Below are 12,255 nucleotides of genomic sequence, written 5' to 3'. Positions count from 1 at the left end.
TGGTTTTATTTTATTAGTCAACCTCTAAGAGATGCACATTTCATCACTGGATGCTAAAGTGATGAAGATTTGTAATAAAGAGGCAACGCTAGGTTTCTTACATTGCTTGTGACACTGGGCTATGAGCTCCAAGTCATCCACATGGTAGTAATCATACCCCGAAGTCCCAAGAACCTCAAATGGTAAGTAGCCTATGATTGGTGATGCTCTGAAACATAAAGGTGATGATAAACATGTGAGATTACCTTAATCTGGGGGTAAAATAATCTTGAATAAATATGACGATTTCAGTTTCTCACCTGTGATCTAAAAACAGGAACTTCCATTCAAGGCTGTGCCTGGACGTGAATTCATCGCAAGGATCGTCCACGTTACACAAATCCTGAACAAGAGTACAGTAGCAGAGTCAGACATTTTTCCTTAAAGTATTTTTTTTGTTTGTTTTTGGCTCCTTCTGTCCAGAGGTTGCCAGATACTGAATGAAGGTTATCACCAAAAAGGACAGAGTGAGCTACTCTAGCATCACGCATTTGGCAGCTCTGCCTCACAGTTTTGTTCTCACTAAATCACTGCATGACCATATCTGTGCGTCACTATCAAACACATTGAATGTTCTGACTAATCCCAAACAGATGTGGCCTTGAACTTCGATATTTATTCTGCACAAAGAAATTAGTCGAGTTTTAAAACAGGAAATTTAAAGCAAGGACTGGCAAAAGGCTCGACACAAGTCAAAAACATTTGAAGGTGAAAGCATGAAGCCGCATGATTAAGTAGTGACAAACTGTATTCTAATTTTTTTTTAAAAGACAATAACGCTTCAGTTCAGCGGAAAGCGTCATTGATCTGAAGGGAAAGGAAATAAATAAAAAAGATCCGGTTTCCATTTAAACTTTTCTGAATTTCTTGTTTCACAAAGTAAATATTCTCTGAAACATATCAATTAACAACATTGTTGTATACATTTTTGTAACGTATAAACATGACATATATTGAGCTAAAATACTGTATTATTTGTAATATAAATAAGGTTTTTGCCAAAAGGAATATAGAACAAACTCATTTGTTCTACTGTGGTTTATTGCAGCGGAATCGCTAAATTAGCTTCAGCATGATTTCTCTCTGTTTTCATATTACTTGTTGATCATTAGTGCCTAGCACCATGTTTGTTGTGGGTCCAGTTCATTGTGAATGAACCCAACTTATTCTCCTGCTTCATAAGCTAAGTACTGAGCTTTAAATGTTGAAATATCCTGTGATTTAATGATGTGCTTACCTGAGGGAGAGCTACGGAGCTATCGTATAAGAAGCAGCAACAGCCAAAACAATCTTTTTTTCCACTACGACTAAAGGCTAAATTAATTTAAAAATTTGATTTTTATTCATCCACAAACAAATCGATATAATATATACATATACTGATTTGTTGAATTATGTGATTCTATGAGTATTTTCTGCAACAAGGAAATCACATTAGCATTAGCATGTTCTAATTCTTCACAATTTAATGTCATTTAACACAATCTAATACAGCTTAATAGATCTAACTGTTTTAAACATGAATATATTGAAGTAAGGAGGCTTGAATGAATAATGAATCACATGCATGCTTCTTAATGGAGACTCACTTGAAACAAAAATGATGGGTGAATTTTAAGGCTATAAAGTCATGCTTTGGAAAACTTCTGATTTTGCGTTTAGCTTTGGCTTACTACGTCAGGGTTTAACTGCTGAAGCATCCTTGGATGATGTTATTTGATGAGCCCAATGTGTCGTATTCAGCCCTAACAGAACAACAAATGTGCAGACATAATAGCGTCACTAAGGACCAGAAGGCGCCATGTCCTTGGCCCTGCCTCATTATTAACACGCATGCTGCTTGTTATTTCTCTGGGAGTTTTAACTACAGATAGATGAAACACAATCAGTATTTTAGGCTTCAAACTGCTCTTACCTTCAGAAACTGTGGAGTGACTAATCGTACAGTTGCTATGAGGCAGACCTGCTCCTCCAGTGACGACTGCAGACTCCTCGGTAACGTCAGTTCATGCCCGTTACAAGAAGATGTAGGCACTGTGTGGCAAGGAGTATGTCATTTTATTTTCAAAACGAGTTAAAATAAGGTGGATTATTTGTATATTTTTTAAATGAAATTTTCTTACCATGGTTATGAAACTTAAAATCTCCAACAAACTTGACATATTCATACACAGGAGGCTCCTTGGGGTCCATGTTACCCCTGGCTAGATGACAGCAAAATTCAATATGTGTCTCACCTGCAAAAGTTGAGACATTTTCCACATTAGAATTTACATGAATTTACATAAAAACGTCCCTTACGCTTTTTAAACTCTGTAGACCATATTTTAAAATTTTATTAAAATAAAACCTTTCACTTCATAATTTTCCTCTACTTTGTGAAGGGCATCCATGCAACATCCTATTAAAACACACATTAAAAGTTTGTCCTTATAGCATCTCAAAATGGGACAAAGCTCTATAAGTGCGAGTACTTTTTAAATAATTTGTTATGCTTTTTTTACTCTTGTGCTGTAATATTTAAATAACTTTTTTTTAAGTTTACACTCATAAGTTTTGTTATTGTGTATTATGTTGTTCAAATGCTTTGTTAATATTTAATAGCCTATAAAGAGAGGTACACGGTTTAAAGCAGAGAAAGCTCACTTTAATGTGTAGGTGATTTCCAACACTACCAGTTTAGGTTCTGTGACAATTCTGCAGCTGCACTGATCCAACTCAACAATAAGTGGATAAAAATCAGGCTTTCCTGCTGTTACAAAGCCAGACTCTTGTTTATACAGATGGCTCTTCAGCAGAGTTGGCGATTGCTCCAGACAAGGCTTTGAGGCGGCCATTAAGGCCTCTTATGTCAGCCAGAGACACTGACGATTCCCCCTCTCTCTTCGTCAGAAAAAGCCCATCAGAAACACAGGATTAAGGTCAGCGTCTTTGGCCTCCCATGCCACACCGCTTTGGATTACTGTGTTAACATAACAGTGATTTAAAGTCTTAACTATGATACTAAGCTGGCTCCTATTATTAGCTAAAAGTCTAATCATAGACGCACGCTAATTAGAATTCCAATAAAACACAGACTCCAAAACCGTCATTTCTTCGATGTATGAAGAGCTGAATAAAAATTGCGGCTGACGTGAAAAAAACCTTTTGGATATCAACAACCAGGTGTTAAGTTTGTGGTTTAAACTATGTCCCAAATAGGTGAGAATAAAATAAAGAGCAACAGGATCAGCGTGCTTCTTTCTCGTGTTACATTTTTTGCTTCCTGTAAATAAAAGACCATCTACGGGTTTAACCTTTGTACTTCCGCCATGCTCCAGCATGATGACCCAGACACGGATCGTGCAGCAAGGCTTCTCAGCAGGATACTCACTGTCAAGGAAATCAGCAGCAACGGGGTCAGTCATCAGCATGTGGGATGATAGCAGCTTATACACCTCGCCGTGTTCGCGCTCCGGGAGGAAATTCAAGATATTTTGGTCCACCATATCTGACTGGTGGAAAAAGAGACAGACGTTTGTCAGTCATTACATGCTGGCAAGACCTTCTCTCATGTGTGTTGACCTGTTCCTCCGTATGAGGGCCTGTCACAATAACAAATCGATTTAGACTATAAATTGTCCCAGCAGTTATTGCGAAAAACGATAATGTTGTTTTGAGACCGTTTTCGACTAATGTCATGGTGATGGCAAAAGAATGCAAGAACACATTCTCGAAAATCAATAAACTTTAAATTGTAGTGAACATTTAACACTGGAACTGGAAGGCATTTTAAATATCCAAGATAAATAAACAAAACAACAAAAATGTCCTTCAAAAACAGGGGCAGTTGAAACCAAAACACCAGACAGAAGACTTTAACATCCAGTTTTTGGTAGAAAGAGATAAAAACAACAAATCATGCTAATATCCTATTAGTAAGAACAAAAATGTATACAAAAATCTTAAAACTTTTACTTTTATTCAAAAAATATTAATTCAAAACAAGACCAAATATGAATAACAGTTACTGGTGATTAACCGATTTTCTTTTTCCAATTAAGCAGCCATTGATAGTGTGGTAAAATTAGGTGAAAAGATGATTAATGGTTAATTTACCAACTGCTCCAACTTACCGGTAAATGGCCAATAAGTGACGACACACTGTCAGACACGTATATGATGTTGCCATCTGTCGTTAATGCAACAAGGAAGCCATCCAGGGCCTGAAAGAGGTGAATGTGTTATGTTTATCAGATGGTCACTAATGAAAGTCTCAGATTCCAACAACATTTTGCCAATCATGTCATTCATTTGTCATTATAAAGATAATTTGCAAGAGTAATATTTTACATTAGTCAGAATTCAGACTAAATCATCTGCTTCAAGGACACATCCTGCTCTGCTTTACCTCCAACATGAGCTGAGTGAACTCTTCATTGCTGAGGAATGAGGGCTTCCAGTCCTGCTTCACGTCACAAATCTCATTCTGCGCAGTGATGTCTGAAAGGACGACTCAAGGTCAGTGATCGAGATTAAGTGGCTGAAATGATCTACAGACGTTCAAATGAGCAACACGAGATGTGCGGAGACCTTTCTGTTTCTGTAAAAAGTCTATCGTCCTCTGCAATATGGTGGATTTGTCCATCTTGCGCGGATGGCCTTGACCTTGGAGCATGGTGCACAGCTCCTTGATGAGCACATTGAACTGGTCTCTTCTTTTCTTTTCAGATTTGTTGCGAGATGCTCTGCAGAGCAAAGCACACATTTTTAAAAAATGGCAGCACAAGTGCAATGTAGTAAAAGTGGAAAACCACCAAATTTCTATTTAGTTGAAACAGGTTGCTGATATTCTAGTTCATTATTTTTATGTAAATAAAACAAATATTTCACAGAACTTATGATGTGACATTTAATTTGAGTTTATTCAAGTTTTATTTATAATTTAATATAATACGATATGTAATTAGGGGTAACAAGCAATTAATTTTTTGATCTGATTAATGACAGGGTTGCTGGGAATTAATCATGGTTAATTAATTGTTAAAGAAATTAACCGGGTTAATGAGTTCTCAGTATTTTTGTTAGTGATGCCAATTGATTAAAACACAATGCAACATGTAGAACATGGGATCATTTCTCAGGTCTCTGATGCTTTTGTATTTAAAAGAAAAATTTAAGTTGTTAAAAGAATATAATATAAATACATTTACTTAAACAGAATAAACCTAAAATTCACCATTCTGTATAAATAAGTGTGCATGTTTACCTTGCATTACAAATCAAACAATCAGTTAGTTTAGTGAGTTAATTTTAACAACTTCAGCTTTGTTGTTTTCTTTTGTAGGTAATGTTTAACTTCTCTTCCCTATGTGCTTGTACAGCTGTGTAGATAATTTGCTTCAAAGGGTTTTGATTATCCCGGTCGACACGCCATTTGGCTTTTTCAGGTGTCTGAAAGAATGTTTAACTTTTTGTTATCAGAAAAGTCCTTCCTTCAGTAACTGAACGGTAAAATAGCCCCTAATACAACTTGTTGACCAACTCCGAACACGTAGGAACTGCAAACAAAAATTAATGTCGCACGAGAGCCGTTAAATCAAAGACAATGTAGGTTGTACCTGCCTATAAAAACGGCCAACATGACACATTCATATACGCAAACTAACAGATAAAACATTAAGACAGTATAAAGTACCTTTTTGCCCTGTCCTTCTCATCTTCATCCATTAAGTCCTCCACACAGCTGTTGGTACTGAAAGCACAAGAATGGGCCAATAAAATATATTGTTTGAGAATAAAAAAATAATTTATCATTTGACTTTTTAACATGATGCAACAAGAAATAAAGTAATTGCCAAAACCCAACAGTGACTCAGCTCTTTTGACTTTCCAGGAAATGTGTGACAGAGTGCCAGCTGGCCGTGAAGCAGAAGCATAACATTTACCTAGACATTATTTACAGTCTTATAAAGTGACGTGTGTAAATATGCATATGTCATTTTCTATGTGTCAATGACTATCATGATAATTCATTTCTGTCTTAAGAAAAAGCTCTTTCAGACAAAGTCAAACCAGCGTCGGACATAAATGGTGAAATGTCCAAAGTGTCTGCCACAACTCTGTTAGCATAACCTGGTAACCCAGTTCAAGCTCCTGGGAATCTTCACCTTTAATCAGGTCACTGTAGTAGATTACAAAAAAACTGCTCGGTGTTTAAGGAGACATGCAGCAAACCTCTGCATGTTTCCTGTTACCGTTTCTACAAAACAAACGTAAGCATCCATGTCTTTTTCTTTCCAAGAGGAACAAATATGGGCACAAAATTTAAAATCCATAATTTACACAAGGTCATTACCCATTATGTTTAATTGTAGCACAAAATGTGGGTTGCAGTTGACCCACCAGTAGAAAATCCCATCAGGAAGTAGTTAAAAAGCAATAAGCAATATACACTGTAAAGGGTAATACTGGATTGTGGACTAAGTGTAATGTAATACAAAGCAAAGACTGGTGGACGCAGAACTGAGACATTACCTCGTCCTCCAGTCATGGTGTGACATGAGAAACATGCCGATCGGCTATATCTGATGCATGTTGTTTACATTTAATCCAGAAAGTATTTACAATGCTAGGCTTTTTCTACATTTTTCTACACTACAGCCTTATTGCAAATTGTATCCAATCAATCTTTTTCTACGAATACCCAATATTGATTATGTGGACTTTGTTTTTTTGTTGCAAATTTATACAAACTCAATGTTGAGCTTGACCAAAAGCTGTGAATACTTTTAAAAAATAAATAAATTAGCAAAACATTCTTAAAAAATAAAAAAAATAAGCACATTGTCATAACTGGGTATTTGTGATTTGAATTTTGAGCAAAGACCCATAATTTACATGTGTTGCACAAAAACATTTGTAACACATAAAGTGCTGTGAATACCATCCGAATGCACTGTAATAGCATGAGGATGATGAATAATAGCTTTGCTTATATTTAAAGAATCAAATGTACTTGGGCAGCAGGCTTGTGCACAGATTAGGGAGAGTGTCGGGTTTTCTCAGGGAAAAATCCTGCATGTCCTACACAGATAAATGCATACGACCCCACAATGCATGAGACCAGAAAGAGCACAAGCCGGTGGACTTGTCTCATCTGAAAGTGATTAAGATAGACTTTTTAGCTACAAACAGTCCGATGTTAAATACAATAGAGGATCAGTGATGCTGTGGGCCTGTTTTTCTACAAGTGGATACCAGGAGATTATGAAATAGCAAACTGTTGGCCTCTGCCTGAAAACTGAAAATGTGATAGTGATCATACATATCACCAAAATCATATGGAAATTAATTTCCCACCAGTTTCAAAATGGTAACACTTGCTTCTTTTTATGTCTTAAAAACGTCTTATACAGATAAAACTCATTGGGGAGATACAGTATATACAGCTGGATTTTGTCTCCTTTTAAGGTGGCTAAATTATTTCAACAATACGCTACAAAGAGTTGGCATGCAGTTGTACAAGTGGAGCATAAATCTATGACAACAGACCAATGTTAGTGTGTTTAATACTCACTCCCATTCCCTAAGCGTGGACGGACACGGGCCGCCGAAGTCTGAAAGGTTGTCCATACTCACTCCCTCTGCCAACCAGGCCCTTTCTGAAGTCTTGGAAGTCCCATTTGTCCTGACCTTGTTGGAACGCTCTATTGGAAAAAACCACTTGCCCAAAACCTTCTTGATTCCCCTGAAGGAATACAGAATCCTGTAAAATGACAGAAAAATAATACAATTGTAAATATTAGCATGTTGTAGACTGATTAGCATAGTTATACATAAAGAAAACATACAATAAGAACCTGATTTTTATTGTGGTCACTTACAATTTCAGATTATTTGTAGGTCTCTCTGCCTTAAATAAGTAGATCTGACCATCTAAGCTGAGTATCTGCACCCTTTACAACCTAAAGAGCTATTTTGGCTTTTTAGAGTCGCAAGTGTCACATGACTGTTACATTACAAGATGACTTATAATTTTAGATACATAGACACTCTAGGAAATTTGGAGTCACTTTTAAATAACCCCCATTTTATTTCTATTTTCAGGATTTAAAGTAAAGATAAAAATATAATTTTCCAAGATGGCTCTTTTTATGGGACGAAAAACAACTTTAAAAAGCATGTCGAGAAAAACACAATTAAAAATATGTTAGTGTTACTTTTAGTGCCAGTTTTTGTGAAAATAAATACAAATATTGCAGGAAAACATGGCTAAGAAGATGCATTTATTATATCAATATTTAAAAATAATAGTTGGTTCGCCATAATTTTTTGTCAAAGTTATTAATCGCCATTGTAGAACATCCAAAGATCCAAGATCAGGGAACTTGTATCATTTCTATTCCTCAATAAACACCATGGCACCACGTCGAAACATTGTCCATTTATAGTTTTGTGAAGATCAAAGAACGTAAAGCTTCTTTACTCTTCGTAGTTAATTTTTTTAGATTATGTGTAGCCAGAAAGCAACACTGACCCAGTTCCAGTGGCATCTGAATGGGTCTTTGCCGTAACTCTGCCTTCACCCTGATAAACAGATGATGTGGAAGCCATTTATTCCCAAAATTGTCCCTCCACTCCCCAGACTCCAGTTTTGATTAGGAAGTCTGCCTCCTGTCTGTAATTGAACCGTACTATCAACTAAAACCAGGCAGAATGAGTAACATTCACATGGACAGTTTTCTAGCTATCTGTCTTATTTATTCTTATTAAAACCAAAAACAGGAAGCAAGCTAGCAGCTCAACAATCTTGCCATAAGGATAAAAAGCCTCAATATTTTTAAATGAAGGGCTACAACTAGAAAGTGTAAAGTAGTGAGAGTTTCCACATCCTGCCTGCAAATGCAAATTTCACACTTGGAATCAGTATTTCATTCAATCCAGTTTATTTATACGGTGCCAGTTTGCAACAGAGGTTTCAAGGCTCCTTCCAGAAAAACTCCAGTTCATAAAAGGAAACACAATGTCAATTCAAAGCCAATTACATACATTTCAATTTGACTTTAGTTATCAACCTGTCAAAATCAGTTCATAATTTTAAAAAAACGTTCAATCTAAAGAAACCTGGCAGACTGCTTCACATTGTTAAATTTGCAGCAATGCCCCATTCTGAGAATGCATGGAGCGTCATGGGAAAAGAAAACTCTCCTTATACTTCATCTTTTCATGAAAGTGTGAGTAAATATGACACACCTAGCCAGGAAATTGGCCATATATGAACTTTTATATTACTTTTAAACCTTTGCAAATTAAAGTACATCAAAAATCCACTTATCTGCACCCAAAAGTCTACTTAAAAAATGTATGGCAGTGGTGTTTAAATGAACTATTAAAACTATTCTTATAAAACACTAGACTGCGGTTTTATATAAGATTTGTCTATTATTGCAAGTTCAATTTAATGCCTTCCTGTGGAATCATTAAAAATGCAATGTCAAGTAAATGAAGCATAACCACCTGGGGAAATGTACCTTTGAACTAAATGAGGATTTTTGAACAGGAGGAGCTCTCCTGACCTAGAAATCTGCCAGAGGCAGGCACATCTTTTAATAACTCAGCAGAAATCAGAGTGCACCAACCTTCTGCACACATTTTGTTTATGGCAGGCTTGAACAAAAAGCAGGATACACCTCTAATATAAACATAAGAACCGACTTAGTGATTGTGGCCCTGGGTAAAACAACCAGCAAAAATCTTTCAACATTTTGTTCCTCTTACTGGTTCACAGACAACACTGAGCTACCAACTTTAACATACTTTAATTTGACTAACAAAGTCAAACAAAGGGAGGTTCAGAAATAAAGTGAACCGTGTACTTTATTTGGGTCATGAATATATGTGGTGAGTCATTTTAATTCAGGCCGTCATTAGCGTTTGCTTTATTCTATGTAGAGAAGGAGTTGCCTCGGGTCAGACTGTAGCATAATATGTTAGCTCAATCATTACAATACATGAAGGCCCACTATCACAAAACAGCTCATCAGAAATAGAAGGAAAAAAATGAACTAAAAGACTGTGTTCCAATTAGCAATGGCTGATTAAGTTTTACGTCTTTTCCCCAATAAAAACCCAATAAATTCTGACGCGGAGATAAAAAGTATATCTAAAAACAGGAGTGATTTTTTCAAACTTAAGCACTTTCTGTGTTATCTTAGACCTTTTCAACACTCCCACGGCAAACATGGAGATAAGATTATATGTCACCGGTCTTGGAAGACAACTTGAGACGAAAAATGCAGAGCCATAGCGATTTATTTGTACAGCAAAAGTCAAAGAGTCAATCGACTATAACCCCAATAGTCTATTTTATATGGATCCGCCTCATTCAGAATGAGTTTTAAACAATTTTCAAACTGAAAATAAAAAAAAAAAAACAGCAGTAGAATACATTAAATCGTCGTTTCAATATATTGCAATGTATGCAAAATCACAAAGAAAGCCATTACATTTCAGGCACTATGCATTCCTCCTTGGCATGGCAGTAATGTATCTGCTCTGTTGGATGGATATTTAGATATAAAGCGAAGCAGAATTGAGAGACTGAAGCCCAGAGAGAGAAAGAAGAATGTTATGATGATGGAAGAAGCAAATGGAAATTTTCTTGAAATGATTGATTCTTAATTAAAACATAAAGGCATATTTGCAATCACACTTTATTAACATTCTTGAAGAGTAATTTTTTGTTTTATCTGAGAAAACTGAAGATGTAGCAACGCTTTACATTAAAGTAAGTAGCTTAAAACTGATGCACCAAAGCTCTTAGTTTTACTTTTATCCGTTTTGAGCTGGTGCTTTATTGCACTTTCTTGTCAATTCAAACTGCAATGGAGAAAAAAAAAATCCATGCAAATAAAATTTAAACATTAGATGAGCCATTTATTTTGAATTTGAAGGGCATAATGTTAGACAGCTAATACAAATAGTGTGAAGGTCGCAGGTGAAATGCTTAAACTGTATTGCAAAGTCATTTACCATCAGCAGTTACTAATTCCTGAACAAAAATGTCAGAAATTTTGGACATGAGAATCTACTTTAGTTGTTTGAGAATCTAAACTTTAAAATTAAAACTGTACTTCCCCAGCAGACTTCAGGCTCGCTACCTGGGCAGATAGCCCAACAAATTACCCAACAAATATATGTGTGCTAACCCGCTGCTAATGTATAAACAACAGAATTACAGAAATGGATGAGACGCTGAACACATTTACTAAGTTCATTATTCTTTAATGACTGAAAAAAGAAAAGGTACAGATCTTCTGTTGTAGCTAACACTGATTTAAAATTATTCTCATTATTTTTGACTGAAATAGAACTCAGCATTGAATTTTTCAAAATACATGTAATGTAAAGGTATAGACAATGTAATAATTCATTTTATACTGGAGCATTTTTATTTTTATTTCCTGTTCTGTTCTGAAAAAAAATGGGTACATTATACCCTTGAGTTTTAAATTTGTGTGTTAATACATTTGTATTATTGTCAATTTGCCAGATTTATGTATACATTATACGCTATAGATTTGTCAGAAAGTTAATGCAGAGCTTTTCTTCAACCATTTTATAGTATAAAACAGAAAAAACTGAATTTCTTTGCTTTAGAAATTTACTTTTAAAATAGAGAATGTCCCGTTTTCTATATACAGTGTAAATCTGTCAATAGAAACAACTTGACCTAGTTTGTGAATGTATTGTTTTATGTTGGCAGCATGAATTGATGTGACTTTACTCTGTAAAGCTGTGTATAAAGTCAAACCACATTATTTTACTGTGTAAGGCTTGAACTCCAACTTACAAGTTAAATAGTAAAAAACTATTACAGTCTCCGTAAATGCATTCCTTTGGGTTTTTACAGCCTTTAACTACGAACTTGAACTCACAACACCAGCTGCTAAAGTTCAAGTTCATGATCAAGGATGAATGTTAACACACTACAAGAAAATAGGAATGGAGGAACTACTTATAGTTTACACATGGGACTCCCGAAATTCAACTCAGAGCAATAAATGCTGGTTTCTCAGAAAAACAAGAACTCATTCTAGGAAAAAAAGTCCAAGTTGTCATGACAGAGCACAGCAGTTCTCCCTAAAGATAAATATGGAATGTAATACGCAACCGTCCACGGCCTCCGTTACACTTCAACGCAGATCTGAAACCATGAGATCGGATTTTTGTGTT

The 12,255-nt window shown here is 35.7% G+C and overlaps 1 protein-coding gene across 7 annotated transcripts in view; it reads right to left on the bottom strand.

The window, feature by feature from the left end:
• The window catches only part of npas2 (neuronal PAS domain protein 2), a 48,150-nt gene that overhangs the window by 13,177 nt on the left and 22,718 nt on the right, over window positions 1-12,255 (bottom strand). For all 7 annotated transcript variants that reach the window (XM_032577085.1, XM_032577087.1, XM_032577082.1 and 4 more), the window contains exons 2-11: window positions 7,598-7,786; window positions 5,717-5,773; window positions 4,612-4,766; window positions 4,430-4,521; window positions 4,155-4,244; window positions 3,413-3,533; window positions 2,163-2,276; window positions 1,955-2,073; window positions 300-382; window positions 102-208 (exon numbers count right to left, since the gene is read on the bottom strand). In XM_032577085.1, coding sequence (XP_032432976.1) covers window positions 102-208; window positions 300-382; window positions 1,955-2,073; window positions 2,163-2,276; window positions 3,413-3,533; window positions 4,155-4,244; window positions 4,430-4,521; window positions 4,612-4,766; window positions 5,717-5,773; window positions 7,598-7,653 — 994 coding nt within the window. In that variant the 5' untranslated portion in view covers window positions 7,654-7,786. The remainder of the gene's footprint in view (window positions 1-101; window positions 209-299; window positions 383-1,954; window positions 2,074-2,162; window positions 2,277-3,412; window positions 3,534-4,154; window positions 4,245-4,429; window positions 4,522-4,611; window positions 4,767-5,716; window positions 5,774-7,597; window positions 7,787-12,255) is intronic.

This window comes from Xiphophorus hellerii, chromosome 11 (genome assembly GCF_003331165.1).
Source record: "Xiphophorus hellerii strain 12219 chromosome 11, Xiphophorus_hellerii-4.1, whole genome shotgun sequence".
Taxonomy (NCBI): domain Eukaryota; kingdom Metazoa; phylum Chordata; class Actinopteri; order Cyprinodontiformes; family Poeciliidae; genus Xiphophorus; species Xiphophorus hellerii.
The sequence above is the reverse complement of the archived record's forward strand: the minus strand, read 5'-3'. Positions and strand labels throughout refer to the sequence as shown.